The sequence below is a fragment of the Acomys russatus genome, chromosome 16 (assembly GCF_903995435.1).
Source record: "Acomys russatus chromosome 16, mAcoRus1.1, whole genome shotgun sequence".
Classification (NCBI taxonomy): Eukaryota; Metazoa; Chordata; class Mammalia; order Rodentia; family Muridae; genus Acomys; species Acomys russatus.
Window position 1 is genome coordinate 45,203,421 of NC_067152.1, and position 18,583 is coordinate 45,222,003.

The 18,583-nt window shown below is 54.6% G+C and overlaps 1 protein-coding gene across 1 annotated transcript; it reads left to right on the forward strand.

Annotated features, from left to right (window-relative positions):
* Positions 1–2,135: 2,135 nt before the first annotated feature.
* On the forward strand, positions 2,136–16,368 carry Endov (endonuclease V). The gene is given in 9 exon segments (XM_051159302.1): positions 2,136–2,323; positions 9,167–9,301; positions 9,632–9,671; positions 10,382–10,494; positions 12,135–12,203; positions 12,491–12,619; positions 14,756–14,829; positions 16,144–16,247; positions 16,250–16,368. Coding segments are annotated over 8 exon segments (762 nt in total). The 5' UTR covers positions 2,136–2,323; positions 9,167–9,187.
* The last annotated feature ends 2,215 nt before the right edge of the window (positions 16,369–18,583 follow it).

Sequence of the window (18,583 nt, forward strand, 5' to 3'; positions counted from 1 at the left end):
GGGACATGTACACCTGTCGCTCCCTCTGCCTGCCACAAGTGTGTTTATATGCTTTCTTCTCTGACCTTTGCACTGTGTGTGATGAGTTCTAGCCATTTCCATCCACCAGTGCCTTCTCTCCCCTCCCCCTTCCTCCCCTCCCCTCCCAACCCCATTCCTCCCAACACTGGGTTTAATTAGAGATGCTTGCGTGAGCACAGCGGGAGGTCACTTCCTAGAACACAGGCAGCTTAACAGTGACCACACCACAGGAGAAAGTGACAGTCCATCATGCACAGTAGCCATCAAACGCCTTAGTCCTTCAGGGAGTGGTGGGACAACATTCAGACCTAAGTATCACTGCACACAGGCCACTGCCACTGCCAGTTCAGGGTCCCCTTGCTACGTTTATTTATTGTTCTCTCTACCAACAGAACAGCACAGCTGCCCATCCTCTCGATGCCAGCATTTACCAGAACCCAGAAGGCAGAGAGCACTGAGGAAGTGGTGGTGTAAGAGATCAAATGTGACCCATCCACAATACCAGAGACTGTGCCTTAGTCCCGCTTATGTTTACCAGATCGTAGATGAGCAAGAGGGTCTAAGCCTCGGCCCTTCCAGCTGCCATCTGCTTGCCTAGTCTCTTAAGGTGAAAACAAACTAACTAAAAGCGTAAAAGTTCAGCAACTAAAAGTGTGTGCTGCTGTTTCAGACGGCCCAAGTTCAATTCCTAGCACCCATGTCAGAAGGCTCACAATCTCCTGTAACTAGCTCCAGGGCACCTAACTCATCTGGCCTCCACAGGAACCTGCACTCGTGACACACACACACACGGATAAAAATGAAATCAATCTTAAAAAAGCAAACTACAGTCTGCTGAGCTCCTACCATGGAGAGGGAGGGACACACATTAGATAAGGCTGAGTCCCGAACTGACAGAACGGGCATTTGGGGGGTCTAAACTAGACACAGGAAGATTGCACCTCATCCAGTGAGGAATTCATGGGGCAGACAAACATGATAAGGAATATAAAACTACAGTTCTGCACCAAATTGTTGCATTTTGTTTTGGGTCGACACCCTGTGGTGGCTAATCTTGGTTGTGGACTAGGAGCTGGGCACACCTCTGAGCGATTTCCTCGACTGGATTAGCCACGGTGCAGAGGCCCACCTGAATCTAGGGCACACTTTCTGGGCCCGCATAAAAGGACATGGGAGAAGGAAGCTTTTGCTTTTTCCGGCCTCCCCTCACTCTCGATGGCCAGGGCTAAGTCTCCATGATATATTTTCTATCAGTTCTGTTCTCTAGAAAAGCCTGACTGGCATACACCCTGCTCTGTAGGATCTTTTCGTTTATTTGTTTTGTTTTTCCGAAACAGTATTTCCCTGTGTGTCTTGAAACTCAATTACTGTAGACCAGGCTGGCCGCGAACTCAGAAATCCACCTGCCTCCGCCTCCTGTGTTGGATTAAAGGCTTGCGCCACCGGAGCCCCGCGCTTTCTCCTAGTCTTCTGAATCGTTATATCGGACTGAGAGTTTCCCACAGTCGCGACAACCTTGAAAGTCTGCGCTGCAAAGGCGTCCCTCACCCGGGGCTGGAGGCGCCGGTGCAGGGCGGAGCTCGCGTTTCCAAAACCCGAGCGGCAGCCCACCTACCCGACCGGGGGTCGCGCGGAAAGGTGAGAGCCAGCGCTCGACGCCCAGCTCTGCCGTGACAGCGGCCCCTGGTGGCGGCGACGAAGGCTAGCGGCTCCGCGCGGGTCGCGCCGGAAGTGACGTTGTTAAAAGCGTCGGGACCCTAACCATGGCGCACAAGGCCGCGGGATGGCCGCCAGAGGAAACCCTGACGCTCTGGAAACGGTAATGGGGTCGAGTTCGGGCAATACGCAAGGCGGGTAGCGTTCTCCAATGACCTTTACGACCTCACAACCCCCGGTGCCGTCCCGCAGGCCCGGGGCGGGACGCCAGCTGCCGGAAGTTGCCGCCTGCCTTTGTGGGCGCGGCCCTCACTTCCGGGAGCGCGTAGTCCCGCCCCCCCATCCGGGAGCGACATTCTCCCCTGTTCTGGCTTGATGGGCAAAAGGAGAGCGGGTTGGATGGGAGGGAGGACGCCCCGGGGGTCGCGCTCTCCCGTGGGCCCTGAGCCCGTCTTGATGTTTTTGCCCCGCTAGGGAACAAGCCCGGCTGAAGGCGCGCCTGGTGGACCGGGACACGGAGGCCTGGCAGCGGGACCCCACTTTCACGGGCCTGCAGAGGGTCGGGGGCGTGGACGTGTCCTTCGTAAAAGGGGATGCTTCCCGGGCCTGCGCGGCCCTGGTAGTGCTGAGCTACCCGGAGCTCAAGGTAACCAGAGCGGGATGTGAGGCCGGTGCGCTTCACTCTAGGTGCCTAGGGCAGGTACCAAGTCAGAGCCGGGCACAGTTTTGTACAATTTTCTTCTCCTTTTTTTTTTAAATCGGCCCTGTGGTTTTCAGAATTTTTTCTTTCTTTCTTTCTCTTTTTTAATGCTAGGAAGCTGACGCGAGCCTTCGAACATGCTAGGCAAGGGATTTGTTGATTGATACCCTTCCACTTCGTCTGTATAGGTTGGAATGCCATTGAAGGAAACATTTTAAAGTCAAAAAGGAAGTACTGTAACTTTGAAGAACCAGTGGCCAGACGGTGGGGGCGGGGGTAGCTCAGCGCCGAAGAAGGAATAACTGCTTGTTCTTGCAGAGGCTCCAGGTTCCGTCCCAGCTCCCACAGCAGGCTGCCCACAACTGCATTTAAGTGATCTGAGCTGACTTCTGGCCTCTGTGGGCACCGGCATACATGTGTTGTACATAAACTCCCACAAGCCCACACATACCTACACAAATGGTAAATTAAAAGTATTTTTTAAGGGATCCGCAGACAGTGCCAAGTCTGGTTGCCATCTTGGGTTGCTCACCCCCAGAACACACTACAGGTTTCCCAAGCAAAAGTCTCTGCCTTCCCAGACGTCTTGCTCTACGTCTTGTCTCACACTGGCTCCGTTTTTAAACTTTTTTTTTTCTTTCTTCCGTGTAGCACTGATTGTCCTGGCCTCCCTTTGTAGACCTGGCTGGCCTGAACTCTCAGAAGCCCACCTGCCTCTGCCTCCCACATACTTGGATCAAAGGCGTGCACCACCACACCTCGCTATTTTTTAACTTTGGGCTAAAAATTAAAAAAAAAAAAAAAAATGTTTTTCAGCCAGGCATGGTGGCCCACACCTTTAATCCCAGCACTCGGGAGGCAGAGGCAGGTCAGTCCTCAGAGTTTGAGGCCAGCCTGGTCGACAAAGGGAGTTCCAGGACTGCCAGAGCTGTTATGGAGAAACTGTCTCTAAAGACCAAAAAATAAAAAAATGTTTTTGGTTGTTATTTTCATACATGTTTACTGTTGTACTTTATCCATATTCTCCCCCATACAGTGCTCCCCTTCTTCCCCCACGGTCCATGTCTTCTGCCTCTTAAGTGTTGCTGGACTCTGTCCCTTTGTCTCGTCCCCTCTGTCCCTTGCATGTGTTTGCCACAGTTGTCCCTCTGTAGACTGCTTTCCTGTTTCTTCATAGGCTTCCCTGCCTCAAATGTTGCTCTCTGGTCTCCATGGAGAGCTGTTTTCATAAAAAGCAGGTGTGAGCCAATCACTGGCCCTCTTAAAGCTTCCTGCCTGGCGTGATGGTGCACACAGCTGTAACCCTGGCCCTTGGGCTGAGGAGGAGGAGGAGCAAAAGCTCAAGGGCAGCCTGGGCTACATGACACCTGGCCTAAAGCAACGGCAAAAATTGTCAGTGCCCTTCCCACGGTCTTCTGGTTAATAAAGTTCACACTTGTTACTGTGACTTATAAGCCCTCTGTGCTCCGTTCCTTGCTTGGTTTGGTGTGACCCTGATGGTTTAACTCCTTCCAACAGATCTGATGGCCTTTCCTTGTAGACACACCTTCTAGAGTGGCCTCACCTGGCTGGCTCCTGCACCCTGAGCTGCAAGAGCCTCTCAGCATCCTTTTTAGTCTCTATTATCAAATAGAGCAAAATGCCTGAGGCTGGCAGCTTGTAAGCAAGAGTGTTTCTCACCGCTGTGAGGGTTGGAAGTGGAAGATGAGAGAGTGGAGGGAGCGTGTGAGGCGTCCAGGCTCCCATCAGCCCTTCTCCCTGCTCTTCTGTTGTGGGGTGTCAGAGAAGACTGCTGGGACCTGGGGTTCAGGCTAACAGCCTTCACTAGGCGGCCACTACTCTGGTGCTCGGAATCCCAGTGTAGCACCGAGCTTTTCTCAGGGTGAGCTTTTAAGGACAAAAACCATGTCCTGGGCTGACATACTTGTGTTAACAAGATCAGGTAGAAGCGGAACTACAGAAGCTAAGAAGCAAGCTTAGTATGTTTTGAACCTTGCGCAGGACTCTGGACTCTGACATTCAGGCTTCTGCTTTAGTTCTGGCATGGTTGAGTTTTACAGCCTGAATGGTACTTTCTTCATGGAGTCAGTTGTGCCAAGCTCTGGGTCCCTGTTACACTCCCTGTGTCCTCAGGTGTGATTTAGTCACTCTCCAAATACTCTGCACTTCCTAATACAGGCCCCTTGTAGGTTAGAACTTCAGTGTGTGAGTTTAAAGTGCATAGCAACCCTGAGCCTCTCCTTTGCCGCACTGAAATGAACTCAGCCTGCTGCCAGGAACCATGACTTGCTCTGGGCCATGCAAGGCACTGAGATGCTCTAATGAGACTCAGCCTGTGGCTCGGCTACAGCAGCAGCCCAGGAAGCCGTGGCCGCACCCCAGGGTTAGCATTTCCTGTCACCACCACTCCAGAAGCAGCAGATTCTTCCTGCCTCTGTAGCTTACTTGCCCAGAAGGCCCCTTTGAGTGCCAGCTCAACACCAGTGCAAGAAGCCTGCTGTGCTCAGAGCTGGGCACGTAGCATGGAGGGGGTAGGGCTCGTGTCCCTATGGGCGCCAGGTTGCTCTATGATAGAGTAAGGGGTACGAGCAGAGACCCTGGGTGTACCACTTCCCACAGGGCCCCGTGCGCCACTTTCACCTCTGACCTAGTGAGAAAGATTGTCCTAGTTAGTTTTTATAGTCAACTTGACGCCATCTAGTGTCACCTTGAAAGAGGAAGCCTCAATAAAAGAATTGCCTCAGTCAGATTGACCTGTGGCTGTGGCTGTGAGAGATTTTCTTTTCTTTTTTCTTTTTCTTTTTCTTTTTTCTTTTTTTTTGAGACGGTATCTCTGTAGCCTTGGCTGTCTTGGACTCACTTTGTAGACCAGGCTGGCCTCAAACTCACAGCGATCCGCCTGCCTCTGCCTCCTTGAGTGCTGGGATTACAGGCGTGCGCCACCAGGTCCCACAAACCTTGTTTTTCAAAAAAAAGAAAACTTGTATAGGAAGCAAGTGGCACAGAGTGCCACTTTCCAGCTTTTCCCTCTGCAGACTTCAGCACCCTGACTCTGGCCTTAAGCCCTGATTGATGTCCCTGCTGTCGGAACACTTTTCACCCGTGTAAAACCTACCGGGCAGCATTCCACAGCTGTGGTGTAGCCCCAGCACCGAGCAGAGCACCTGTGCCTGACTTACACATGGCAGAACCCACATGAGGGTGTGGATCTGCCCTGCCCTAAGCATGTTAGTTACTTACACATGGCAGAAACCATGCAAGGGTTGATTGGCTCCTGCTCTGAGAGTGCCATCTACCGTGGTGGGGAAGGCGCGGTGCCTGAGCGCCAGGCTGCTTGTTCACATCTCAGCCAACCTGAAAGCAGGGGAAATGGAATGTTAGGGCTTAGCTCCCTCTCCTAGGCCCAAGCCCGTGGAATGGCCCCGCCCACATTCAGGGTGGATCTGAGTTGAACCTCTCTGAAAATATTCTCCCAGACACACTCAAAGATGTGTCTCCTATGTGATTTTTAAAAATTATTTTATGTGTATGTGCATTTTGTCTACATGCATGTCTCTGCACTGTGTACATGCCTGATGTCCATGGAGACCAGAGAGGGTTCTGGTTTCCTAGAACTAGAATTACATACAGTCGTGGTTAAAAGCTTCCTTGTGAGTACTGGTGATTGAATCCAGGTCCTCTGGAAGAGCAGCCAGTGCCCTTAGCCATTAAACTATCTCTGTAACCCCTCTTAAGAAATTCTAGCCCAGTGTGGTGCCACACGCCTTTAAGCCCAGCACTCGGGAGGCAGAGGCAGGCGGCTCACTGTGAGTTTGAGGCCAGCCTGGTCTACAAAGTGAGTTCTAGGACAGCCAGAGTTAAACAGAGAAACCTTGTCTCAAAATTAAAAAAAAAGAGAGAGAAAGAAAACATGCTCACGCACACACAATGAGAAAGAAAGAACAGGTGACCATCACACTAAAGCTGAGCATGGTTTGGAGACGGTGTAACTTCTGTCAGGACCAGACTAATTTGTGGGTTGGAGAAAATTTCTAGAATTAGATTTTGGGGCCTGGAGAGATTGCTGAGCAGTTCACAGAGGACCTGGGTTCAGTGCTCAGCCCCTCATGGCATCTCACAACCATCGGTAACCAGTTCTGGGGGGCCCCACTCACATTGTGTATTTGCAGACCTGCAGACAAAACACTCATACAATAAAAATAATTAGTTAAAGTGAGATTATAATGATGGTGAAAACACCAAAACTCATTGAATTACACACTTTACAAATGAGTTTGTAAAACGTCAAGTTGCCACAGGAAAGCTGTTAAACACAGTTCCTGAGCTCAGCCGATTTGCTGGGGAAACCCACCTCCCACAGTAGGGCCCCATAAGCAAAGCTTGGTTGGAGAATTAATGGTTTCCTTTCCCCCAGCATCCCTGGCAGATGGCAGCCTTATGGGATGGCTCCTCCCATAGCTGGCCATCTGTAGCCTGTGTCCTTTCTCTGATGCTTACTCACCAGTGCTGTCCAGGCAGCCCAGCACAGAAGGAAGGAGCCATCCCCACCCTCCTGCTGTTGCCTCCTTCCTGCTTGCTTTCTCCTGAAGGCCACAGTAGCTGACGATGCCTCATTTGCTGGTGGCCTCCAGTGATGCTGTCAGCAGGACCTGGAACTAAACACCCCAGTGCACTAAGGTTCATGCAGATCCATGGGTCTCGGTCCACACACACTTGTGTGAGTGCAGCCCAAGACACTTGGCATTTTTCTTAATTATTTTTGATATTGCAGTAGAATTGCAAATGTCCTTTTCCCCTTTACTCCCTCCACACTCTCCCAGACACGTCCTCGGCGTTCTCTGTACAGTGTTACCTGTATGCCTGTGGTTTCAGGGTTGGCCATTTGGTTAACCAAGTGGGCATGCTTTTCCCCGGGGAGACTGCGTCTCCTTCTCTCAGCCATCCTCAGTTGCCTGTAGTTTCTTGTCTATGGCTGAGGCCTCCTGGGCTTTCCCTGTCCGAGTTAGCATGCCTATTGGTGTCAGCCATTTAGGCAGCTGTGTTGGTGGGAGTTCATGGCTGCAGCTTCTGACATTTCTCAGAGACAGTCTCACAGCAAACTCCCTGTTCCCCTGGTTTTTAAGATCTTATCACTCCTGCCTTTAATCCCAGTACTCGGGAGGCAGAGGCCAGGCTAGTCTACAGAGTAAGTCCAGGACAGCCAAGATAACAGAGAGACCCTGCGTGGGCGGGGGCGGGTGGAATGATCCCGGCGTGCCCCACAGTGGAGCTCCTTAGGTTCACGTTGTGTTGCAGGGGCATCTGCCAGTCGGGGCTGGCATCCACAGCGCTGCATTTTGTTTTATAGTTTTATTATTTTTTATTTTTTGGTGTTTTGAGGCAGAGTTTCTTTCTCCATGTATAGCCCTGGTTGTCCTGGACTAACTTTGTAGACCAGGCTGGCCTCGAACTCACAGCAACCCACCTGCCTCTGCCTCCCGAGGGCTGGGATTAAAGGCATGCACCACCATCACCCAGCTCAATGTAGCGTTTTGATCAGTTGTGCCTTTCTGTAGTGCTCTTCATCAGTTGCTGAGTCAGTCTCTGAGTAAACACCCCACTTGGAGTCATAGATGAAATGTTAGGAGGCCAAGCCCCAGCACCCAGTGGCCAGTTCTCTAGGTGCCCGTGGTGCAGGTCCACCCTCAAGGGCCCATGGGAATTGTAGTCTGGAAACGCTCATCAAGAGCCTAGGCAGAGGAAGGTTCTGGAGAATATGGACACAGTAGGAAGTGGGTCTCCACAGCAGGCCAGTGAGGCTGATGGAGTTCCACAGTCAGGCGCTCACCACCTTGTACTGTGTGCAGAGCCCTACCCTGTGCTCAGATGGGTTTTTTGGTTTTGGTTTTGGTTTTGTTTTTTTTAAGACAGGGTTTCCCTGTGTAGCCTTGGCTGTTCTAGACTCGCTCTGTAGACCAGGCTGGCCTCGAACTCACAGCAATCCTTCTGCCTCTGCCTCCCGAGTGCTGGGATTAAAGGCGTGCGCCACCACGCCCAGCTGTTCAGTTGGGTTTTAGAGAGCCACCTTGAGGTGATGACAGGGCACTTTAGCTAAAGAAGACCTAACAAAGGTAGCTGCTCTTTGTAGAGCTCTTGGGGCTGTCTCTAGTCTCTTCCTGAAAGCTCTCTGGTCCCCTGCGTCCTCCACGCCTCCTCACAGAGTGCACCAGCCTGCTGCTCTGAGTTCCACAGCATGGTGCAGTAGGTTCAGCCCCAGAGTTTGTCTTCCTGCATTCGCCCATTCCTTTGGTCTCTGTTTTTGCAGCTTGCCTGGCTCTGAGGGCATTCCTGCCCATCTCCAAATGTTCTGAGATCTTCAGAAGCCTTTCCTACCTGCCCTGCTCCTTCTGAGGTGCACACAATACTGTCCAGGTTCACAGCATACTTGCCCAGGGGCTTCTGCTCTGAGCCTCAGTAGGCCTGAGGCTGGCCATCACCTCAGCCAAGCTCCTGAAAAAGATGAGATGCAGGGGTGCTGTTGCTCCTTACACACACCAGTCCCTATGGGTATTCCTTGTACGTACTAGGTCTTGGGGCGCTCCTCCATACCAGGTCCCAAGCAAGTACCTGTAAGATGAAATTTAAGTCGACTCTCCACTGCCCACTTGCAGGCAGATCGTTTTGCCCTGTCGTTCAAACCCCGGTCTCATCCTGGGCACAGGCGGGAAGCAGGGGTGGGAGGCAGAGAAGCGGAGTGGAGCAGGTGGTGGCAGCTGGCAGCTGACCTGTACCTGTGGGCCTTGCTGTCAGGTGGTATATGAGGACAGCCGCATGGTTGGCCTGAAGGCTCCCTATGTATCTGGCTTCCTGGCCTTCCGAGAGGTGCCCTTCCTGGTGGAGTTGGTACAGCGGCTGCAGGAGCAGGAGCCAGGCCTCGTGCCCCAGGTAGGTGTCCTGGCACTGTGGCCTGAAGAAGGGTACAGTAGCACTCCCAAGGAGGGCACGAGGGAGCTAGTGGCCATCCTAGCCGGCAGCAGTGAGAGGTTCTGATAGAAACTGTAGGCCTGGTGCTGGAGGGTAGACACCTGCTCATCCGGCCACCAGTTCTGGCCAGGAGTGCCCCTCTGCTTGTGCATGGGGAGGGAAGGTCCCCTCAGACCAGTGCCAGCCATAGAAGGGGGGATGGGAGTTCCACAACCCAGGGCCCCTGTTGCCATCTCCCCTTCTGGCTGCCCCAGGACAGCCCAGCTGACTGACTCCCCTGTGGCTCTGCAGGTGCTTCTTGTGGATGGAAACGGGGTGCTTCACCAACGAGGTAACCCTCCTGAAAGACTCAGAGTGGGTGCTGCATGAGAGTGAGTGTTTTCCACCCAAAGGAGCCCCTATTGTCACCCACTTCTGTATCCGCTTGCCTCCCACAGGATACTATACTGGCCCATCCCTAGTATCTCATCTGGGTTGTCCTGGTGACTAAAGAGGCACAGGACTGAGCTCAGGTTAGCTCCGTTCCCACCCGACCCTGAGCAGCCAGGCAGGCTTTGTCCTGCCGCTGTGGCCTGAAGAAGGGTACAGTAGCACTCCCAAGCAGGGCACAAGGGAGCTAGTGGCCATCCTAGCTGGCAGCAGTGAGAGGTTCTGATAGAAACTGTAGGCCTGGTGCTGGAGGGTAGACACCTGCTCATCCGGCCACCAGTTCTGGGCTAACAGACCACTTCCTGGGTGTATGTTCCCAGCCACTGCAATCCAGGCCCCCTGACACATGGCCAGACCACAGGGAACAGGTGCAGAGGCCTGAGGACAGCAGCAGGTGGAAGAGGGTGAGGGGCTATGAGCATGTGTGTGCCTCATGCTGTCAGAGGAGGGAGGCTGCCCGTACTCCATCCTTGACACAGCAGAGGTAGGACAGAGGGCCTCGTTCACAGTCCAGTCAGCTCGGGTCCCACTGAGTCTGTCTGTAGATGAGAGATTCTGGTAGGTTCCCTAGCCCATCCCCACCACTCGACTCACTCCCTTTGCTCCCTTCAGGCTTTGGGGTGGCCTGCCACCTTGGTGTCCTTACAGAGCTGCCCTGCATCGGGGTGGCCAAGAAGCTCCTGCAGGTAGACGGGCTGGAGAAGAGTGCCTTGCACAAGAAGAAGGTGAGGGGCCTTGGGACGCCCTGCGACTCACCAGTGTGCACCCGTGGCAGCCTGGGGATGGGGCACCTATGGCCTGCTGGCACACATCCCTGGGTGCTTCCTTCCACATGCCCCTGGACAGCTCGTCTGGCAGTGGCTCCCAGCCATCAGAGGCTTGTTGGGCACCTCCTACCATATTTGCCTCCCCCACTTCCTGGCCTCTGGGCTACTGCAGACCTCAGGCAGGGCCATGCCCTCCAGTTCCGGGCGTAGGCTTTCCAAGTTTTCCCATCTCACCCTAGCCATCTTCTCCCCTCCATGGTGTTCCCAGCCAGCCTACAGTCCCAGCTTACTGTAGTGCCTGACTCCGCCCTTACTCCACCTCTACTTTGCTGTTTTCCACCCCAGAACCCCGCTGTGGCTATGTCATCCCCATCCAGGGGAAGCCGTTGACATACCGTTTATGCCACTGGGCAAGGTCCAAGAACAGAGACCTCGCCGTCTCTTTTCCTGGCTCCCAGGAGCCTGTGCAGAGAGTGACTTACCAACAGTGACTGAGCTAGTGGAGTGGGGAGAGCCCAGGTGCCACATCCATAGCTGAAGAGGAGGCATCCAGGAGGTGGTAGCTTCAGCCTGGACTGTGTGCCCATTGGCATGTGTGCCCTCTGCTTGCCTCTTGGGCCTTGGCAAACCACAACCCCTTCTCTACGCCCCAGTGACCAGGGGAAATGGAACCTCTTGGCAGTGACCTCGGCGCAGTTGCCAACATACTCCATGCCACCTCTGAGGTGTAGCCTTGCTGGAAAGTGGCTCCTAGCCAAACGAGGCCCTCTCATCACTGCTTAGACCTTTAGATGCAGTTTGCTGGGTCGGAGAGATGGCTCAACAATTAAAGTATGCCCTGCTCTTGAGAGGCCCTGCTGGGTCCCCAGCACCTGGGTAGCATCGCTGACAATCACGCGTAGCTCCAGCTCCAAGCAGTCCGGTGCCTGTGGCTCCTGTGAGCACCTGCACTCACACGCGGACACACACACACACACACACACACACACACACACACAATTTTGGGGGGCGGTTTTCGAGACAGGGTTTCTCTGTGTAGCCTTGGCTGTCCTGGACTCGCTTTGGGCCTCAAACTCACAGCGATCCGCCTGCCTCTGCCTCCCGAGTGCTGGGATTAAAGGCGTGCGCCACCACGCCCAGCTCACACACAATTTTTTAAAGTAGTCTTTTAAAGAACCAAGCTTGCCTGCAGCCGGCTCAGAAGGACAGTGGGTTGAAGGGATGGCGGTCAGTGAGTGATGTGTTGCACACAGAGACTCGAGGTTGATCCTGTGTAAACAGAGCTGAGCGTGGCGGCCCGTGCTTGTTATCAGAGTGCCAGAGAGGCAGAGAGAGGAGGGCCCTTGGTGAGCTCCAGGCCAGTAAGTGGCTCCTTAAAGAAGGCAAAGACGCTCCTGAGCAGGACACACCCGAGCCCACCTGTGCTTTGGTTTTGTTTTTTTTTTTTTGAGATGGAGGTCTCGCTGTGTAGCCGTATCTGGACTCAAATTCACAGAGATCTGCCCTCTGCCTCCCTAGCGCTGAGACTAGAGTACGCATTAGCATTTCTGCTATGCACATTTTTAAAAGATGCTTATAGGTTTTTCTCTGTTTCACAGATTGTACTCCTGCAGGCTGGGGGAGACACATTTCCTCTGATTGGCAGCTCTGGGACTGTCCTGGGAATGGTGAGTGGCCAGAAGGCTGTGCCCTGTCAGACTCAGGGTCCACTAGACCAGGCCTCAAGGTGGCTCATGCACGTGCAGTATCCTGTCACCAACCAGGGTTCGCCATGTCACATCCTCCCCTGGCTACACTTTCCCCATGTGCCACCTGAAGGTACCTGAGAGCCAACAATCCTCTGCACCCTATGAACTCCATCCTGCCACCCACGACATCCATAGAACTTCAGCCCTGGGGCTGCTCCTGCCCCAGAGAATCATGCCCATTCATGCTTGACCGCCTCCATCCACAGGCCCTGAAGAGCCATGACCACAGCACCAACCCCCTCTATGTCTCTGTGGGCCACAGAATAAGCCTGGAGGTTGCTGTGCGCCTTACCCACCGCTGCTGTAGGTTCCGGGTCCCAGAACCTATACGCCAGGTATGGGGCTGGGGTGGCAGTGGGGACTGAGTGACATCGGCACCCAGTCTCACCTGGGGTGGGTCTCTGCAGGAATCTGAGGACAGGTCCCCCGCCCCTGGCTAGAGAGCCTGCGGGAGCCACTGGATCCCTGGAGGCCAGCGTGTTGGGTGGAGCTTGCTTCACCTGGGTTCTTGGCCCTGCGGAGCCCCTGCCCGGCACCAGCAGTGGAGGGGTTAGATAGAGCACCCTGATTTCCCACAACCACCATGTCTCAGTCAAGGCCAGGGGGAGCAGCCCTTGTCAGAGGGGTGTTCTGTGGCTCCGCTGAGGAGGCTTGTGCTGGTGCCAGGGACACCCATTGGGACCCCAGAGTATGGCTCTGCCAGATACCTGTTACCGAAGCTGCTGGTCAGGGACCCAGAGGCTCAACCCTCTTATAAGCCAGTCATCTCAGCCTACAGGAAAGAAACATGCAGCTGAGATCCTAACATGTACAGGTCACCTTTCTGCGTCACCTGTTGCATGCTGGTGCCTGCCCAACAGAGGCCTCTGGGTTGAGGACCCTGGAAAAGCCACTCTTTAGAGGGGAGGGCAGGACAGTCCAGGCTCTGGAAAGGCACTAGCAAAAGCAGAACGGGGAGGTAGAAAGCCTCAGACTCCAGGCCTTCCTAGACAAGGACTTAGAGCCGTTGTTGTCTTTGTCAGCTGTGGGACAGTTTTTCAGGCCACACTCCGTACACTCAGGAGGCTGTGAAGTCTTTGAGAGGTTGCAGGCTCAGTCCTCAGAAGAGCTGCAGATGCACAGGATAGCCACCAGGTGTCAGCAGTGCACCTGCTACTGTAAAGACTGCGCAGAGGTGGCCTCTGGGAGTGAGCTTTTGTCAACCCAAGGAGGACCCCTCATCTGGGGTGCTACTGTGGTTACAGGTACAATGGTCCCTCAAACCTGAGTTGTGTCCCTAGCCCAAGAAGGCCTTTCCCCTTCCGCCTTGGTGGTCTAATGAGAAAGCCACTGATCCCTCCCTTAGGGCTTGCAGCTGTGTTATGCAGTCCCAGACTTGCTCTTTTCTTTTGGCCGTGGTTTTTCCAGAATCACAGTGGTTTCTGTCCTAGCAGGTAGAGGGCCAGCCTCCTGCAAAGCACCTTGACTGCTTCCTGGAAGCCAGAGCACACTTAGCACAAGAGAGCCTGCCCTACTCTGGGTGCACACAGAGCAAGCACATGACCTCCTGGGAGCCCAGGCGGCAGGGAGGAGGGGACGGAGGCTTGGAGCTGCCCAGCAGGCCTGGCTGTGGCCCTTGGCATGTCTTCTTTCCACAGGCACCTCAGCAGAGCTCCCTCCCAACAGTTCCACTTCCTGTCTCTGGGGTCTCCTCTAGGGTCTGCTCTGGGAACACCCAGTAGGGATGTTGCTTTCAGGCCCTGCTGTGTTCCTTGTACCAGGTCCAGGCTCTGCCCATCAGGACACCAGCACTGCCACACCCACTTCCTTAGCTGGAGAGGAACTGTCTGCAGGATTAGCTGTTGCTATCTGAGTCGTGATCCCAAAGCTGAGCTAAGCCCTCTGAGCTGGATCAGGGGCTTCCTGAGGCCAGGACCTCAGAGCTGGCAGGGGTGTCCAGGTGGAGCCCACGTGGTGTCCCTACCTGTGGCCCACACACCCTTTGTTTTGTTTTACTTTTTGTTTTTTGAGACAGAGTTTCTCTGTGTAGCCCTGGCTTCCCTAGAACTCACTCTGTAGACCAGGAACTCCCAGAGATCCTCCTGCCTCTGCCTCCCAAATGCTGGGATTACAGGTGTGTGCCATCTTGCCCGGCTTTGGACCTTTTTTGTTATGGTAACTTGTCAAACTTTCTAGAGATAGGCAGGTGTGACAGCTGACAGCCATCAGAGGGGCAGCCAGAGAAGACAAGACACCTGGCCTGTGAGTCAGAGGAGGGGCCTGAGCAGTGTGGAGGAGCAGGAGCCCTGGGCCCAGGTCTCACCAGGCCAGCTGATGTGGGAGGAGCCAGGACCCTCAGCCCCAGGGGTCTCAGCATCTCTGTCAGCTGCACACTGGTGGGGCCACTTCTGGAAGGATCTAACAATGTGCTTCCAGGCTGCTGGGGATGGGGAGCCATGCCTGGGGCCTGGCCACAGCTGCGTGTCTTTCAGGCTGACATCCGCTCTCGAGAATACATCCGAAGGACTCTAGGACACCCCGGGCCTCCTGAGCAAAAGCAGGAGAGGTGAGTATGGGACGAAGCCTCAGCGGGCTCAGGCCACAGAGGGAGGCCAGGCCGGGCCCAAGGTCCAGCTCCAAACATGGTTGCTATCCTAGTTAGGGTTTCTGTAGTTGTGAAGAAACACCATGACCAAAGGCAAGCTGGGGAGGAAAGGGCTTATTTGGTTTACACTTCCACATCATCGTCCATCATTGGAAGAGGGCAGAGCAGGGTGGGGCGGGGCAGGGAGGCAGGAGTTGATGCAGAGCCCTGCTTCAGCTGGAGGGGTGATGCTTACTGGCATGCCCAGCCTGCTTTCTTATAGAACCCAGGACCACCAGCCGAGAAATGGCCCCACCCACAATGGGCTGGGCCCTCCCTAATCAATCACTAATTAAGAAAATGCCCTACGGGCTCCCCTGCAGCCTAATCTAATGGAGGCATTTTCTTTATTTTTTTTTTAAGATTTATTTATTAAATATACAGTATTGTCTGCTTATAGGCCAGAAGAGGGCATCAGGTTACATTATAGATGGTTGTGAGCCACCATGTGGTTGCTGGGAATTGAACTCAGGACCTTTGGAAGAGCAAGCAGTGCTCTTAGCCACTGAGCCATCTCTCTAGCCCTGGAGGCATTTTCTTAATCGAGGTTCCTGACTCTCAGATGACTTTAGCTTGTGTCAGCTGATGTAAAACTACCCAGTGCAGCTTCCTTGCCTTTTCTGTCCGCTGCATCTGTCCAGAGGTCCAGGTCTTCCCAGAATGGGTTTTGAAGTCAGACGTGGCTCTGATCCTTACAACGTTCCCTCACGTGCCAGTTTCCCTGCCACAGGAGTTCTTGTCCTTCAAGGTTTGAGACACAGTGAGTCTGTTGTCAGCTGGCACAGTCTCAGCTAAGGACACAGGGCTGTCGTGAATTCTTTACATAAACTGCTATTACTAAAACAGGCCTTAGGGAAGCCTTGCCAAGAAATAGGTACTGTGATCCCATTTCACAGGTGAGGAAACTGAGGCACAGGCATCAGCAATAGAACGTAGTACATCTGGCAGCTTCAGTTGTGATCCCTGCCTCTGGTGCACCTCACTACCCAGGTGAAGACAAAGGCCCTGCCCTGGGTGGTATGCTTCTCAGACTCTTCCCCCTGGTAGCAGGGGGCTCTTCCTGGACCCACTGTTTGAGAACTGTGGCCCCAACCCCAGTTTCACAGGCAAACCTGGCCAGTCTGAGGGCAGAATGCTCCTGTTTCTCTAGACTAGCCCTTCAGCAGGCCTTCCAGAGACCCCTGGAGAGCAAGGGGACTTCTGACACACCCTGGCTTTTTATGATGTCATTACCAGGAGCCAGAAGGAGCAGAGACTAAGCGCATGCCCCAAAGGAGGCCCAGGAGCACCTGCAGATCAAGGCAGGCCTCCTGGAGATGACAGCGGAGGCTCCAGCACAGACCTCAGAGACCCGAGCCAGGCTTCCAGGAGCAGCAGAAGGCCCAGCAGTTGAAGGGAAGCGGGCATCACAAGGACTCCGACCTCTGTGCTCCTTCTCCAGCCTGGGCAGATGATCTCTAGGAGCTGTGGGCACCTCAGCTACAGCCGTGGTACAGCACCAGGCCTCAGAGTCACAGTGGCTGAAACCCCAGGAGGGTGTGACAGACATAGTCTTGCTTGGGCTGGTAGCTGCCAGCCTCTTCCATCTCCAGCTCCAGTGTGGTCACCATGCCCCATAGGACCATTCCAGACCAGGGAACACACAAGCACCCAGAGCACATGCAGAGCCTCAGGCCTCAGGTACACAGAGGCCCCGAGCTTGGCAGCCTTGTCAGCGCCCGCAGCACTGTCCCTCCCCTTCTGCTGAGTACAGACTTGCTGCTGCCTGGCCGCCTTTATTCTCAGGGGTCACTGCTATGTCACCAGCCCAGCCACTGTAGACTGTCCTTCAGTGGGCAGAGCCAGCCGCAGCCCCCACGGCGCCTACCTGCTGTTGAGCTTGAGGGACCTGCAGTGGGAAAGCCTCAAGCCTGGAGCAGGCTCAAGAGTGGGCGTCGGGGAGTCAGCTGCAGGAGGGTGCCAGATGGGACGCCGGCAGAGGCCCATGGTGAGAAAGCCCCAGGCTCTGCTCCTCACTCCTCTTCCTGCCTCCCTCTCAGCAGAGAGAGCGTCAGAATCCCATCCCACTAGGAAGGCCAGGCTGCTCTAGCCCGGGGGCTTCTCCGAGTAGGCTTGAGGTGGCTCCAGGACCCTGTCCTCCCACACATTCTAGGCTCACCAGAGTGGCAGCTGAGGTGGGACACAGTTGGTGCACCTGTAACCGTCTCCCTGCCCACACCCCTGAAGGGCGGTGAGGACAACAGTGGGGATGGCTCTCCTATGATGCCCAGCCCCCTTTAGGTTAGCTGGGCTGCTGTGACTGTCAGGACCCCTGGGCGTAGGTCTGCTGCCTCTGCCATCTCTGATGAGCTGGTGCCCACTCCCTGGGGTTTCAAGTCTGGGACATGTGGCCCTGTCACTCAGTAATGAGGTGTAGGGCAGAGGGAGGCCCCCTCCCCGCCACACACCTGGTGTGTAGGCGAGCCTCCATGGGCAAGACCCCCAGGGCCACCCAAGGTGTCCACATCCCCCACTTGCCACAGGGGCTTGTGGGAAGGGAGGTGTGCCCTTGACCAGGAACCCCACACAGCTGTGGCCTCACTCTCCCTTGCTGAGTCAGAAAGTACCTGGATCTATCAGAGTGCCTCAGACTGTAATGTCTCCAAGGGGTGCAGCCCCCACTGGCCCTCCCTGTCACTCACAAACGCTCTGCGCACCTGCACACTGCACACACACTCACTCACACTTCATGTTCCCTAGCGTTCCTGTGGAAGCCAGAGCTGGAGGGCCTGCAGCTGGCCCAACCATCTGCTCCTCAGCTCTTCAGATTCCTCCCTCCTCAAGCCCTGTCAAGACAGTTGTGGAGGGGTTTTTTGGGGGGTGGAAGCAAAAGGCTGAACTGCAGTGGCTGGAATCCTCAAGCAAAGCACGTGTGTCCAGTGGGCAGTAAGGCCTGTCCAGCCTCCCGTGCAGCCAGAGGCGCCACAAGGAGAGATGGGTGAGGGTTTCGCACAGGGCGCCCTTGTCTGAAGAGAAGTTGGGGCCCAGAGGCCAAGCCCACCTCACAGATGAGGAAGAAAGCTGCTTACCAAGTGCCCCATCCACGCCTCCCTTGAGCTGGCATTTCCTCCCACTCCTGTGAGGCACCTGAGTGTGGCTGGGGACCAAGCCTGGTCACCTACCCCACCATACCTGTCTCATCTGTTCTACTGCCTTCCCCATGACACACACAAGTCATATGCACAGTGCCCAGAACACTGACACCACTTGGACCCTCTTCTCTGTAAGCCATGGGCAGGGTGGCCACGCCCCGCAGGGAGCTCCCCAGGCTGCCGGTACAGCAGAAGCTGCAAGGAAAGTACCCATTTCCCCACCCAGGGAGGCGCAGGCCAGAGCCTGAAGGTGGCTTGTAGGCATTTAAGCAATTTGTTCTGAGAGAAAATCCTTTCAGTCATTAAAATACAACTCGCAGAAACAAAAAATAACGTCGGTGTGGTGGTACGTGCCATTAATCCCAGCACTCGGGAGGCAGAGGCAGGCAGATCTAGAGAGTGAGTCCAGAACAGTTACGGCTACAAGAGAAATCTGTCTCGAAAAACCAAAACAAAAAAGAAAAAACCAAACCCTTGTCAGCCTTTTGGAATATTCACTGTCCAGTTTTGCACGGTGGTGTGTGCATGGGCCCAGCTACTGGGGA